Source organism: Cynoglossus semilaevis, unplaced genomic scaffold (assembly GCF_000523025.1).
Source record: "Cynoglossus semilaevis isolate Cse_v1.0 unplaced genomic scaffold, Cse_v1.0 C18970192, whole genome shotgun sequence".
Classification (NCBI taxonomy): Eukaryota; Metazoa; Chordata; class Actinopteri; order Pleuronectiformes; family Cynoglossidae; genus Cynoglossus; species Cynoglossus semilaevis.
In genome coordinates, this window is record NW_007589634.1 from 1 (window position 1) to 677 (window position 677).

The following is a 677-nucleotide window of genomic DNA, read 5'->3' on the forward strand; positions in this document are numbered from 1 at the left end:
GGCTACACGTAATTCCTCTTGTCATAGTCCCCGTTCTGAGTGGCCCTCTGGGTCGGTGCATATTTTACCGAGTATCCCGAGTTCCCACTGGAGGGACAGGAGCAGCACAGCAGCGACCCACCGATTAGCAGCAGCACCGCGGCGGCCCAGCCAATGTAGAGCGCGGGGCCTATCTCCCTCTTCTTGGATGAGGGCACCTGAGGGTTGTAGAAATCTGAAATGATGGTGTTGGCCATCCAGCAGAGCGGCACCAACACAAAGAGGCCACTGATGATGCAGATGACTCCTCCGGCGTTCACCACCCGAGCTTTGACGTACTCGGCGCGGATGCAGTTAGTACACTGCGCCCCGGCGATGACCACCATGAGCCCCAGGACACCCATCACCGACGAGATTATGGTGAGCGCTCTGGCCGCCTGCAGGTCGTGGGTGAGTGCGAGGACCGAGTCGTGCACCTTACACTGCATCTGACCGGTACTCTGGACCACGCACGTCATCCACAAACCGTCCCAAATGGTCTGGGCCACCACGATGTTGGCCTCGATGAAAGCCGTCACCTTCCACGTCGGCAGTCCGCACGCAACCATCACCAGGAGCGAGCCGATGACGCACAGCGACAGCCCCATGATCTCCAGTCCTGCCGATACCATTTTCACTCTGAATGTTCAGTCAACTCT

General features: G+C 58.8%; 1 protein-coding gene across 1 annotated transcript; it reads right to left on the reverse strand.

Annotated features, from left to right (window-relative positions):
• Nucleotides 1–2: 2 nt before the first annotated feature.
• LOC103399521 (claudin-4-like) lies at nucleotides 3–650 on the reverse strand. Its single transcript, XM_008338199.1, has one exon. It carries the CDS (start codon nucleotides 648–650, stop codon nucleotides 3–5), a length of 648 nt encoding a protein of 215 aa, XP_008336421.1.
• Between the last annotated feature and the right edge of the window lie 27 nt (nucleotides 651–677).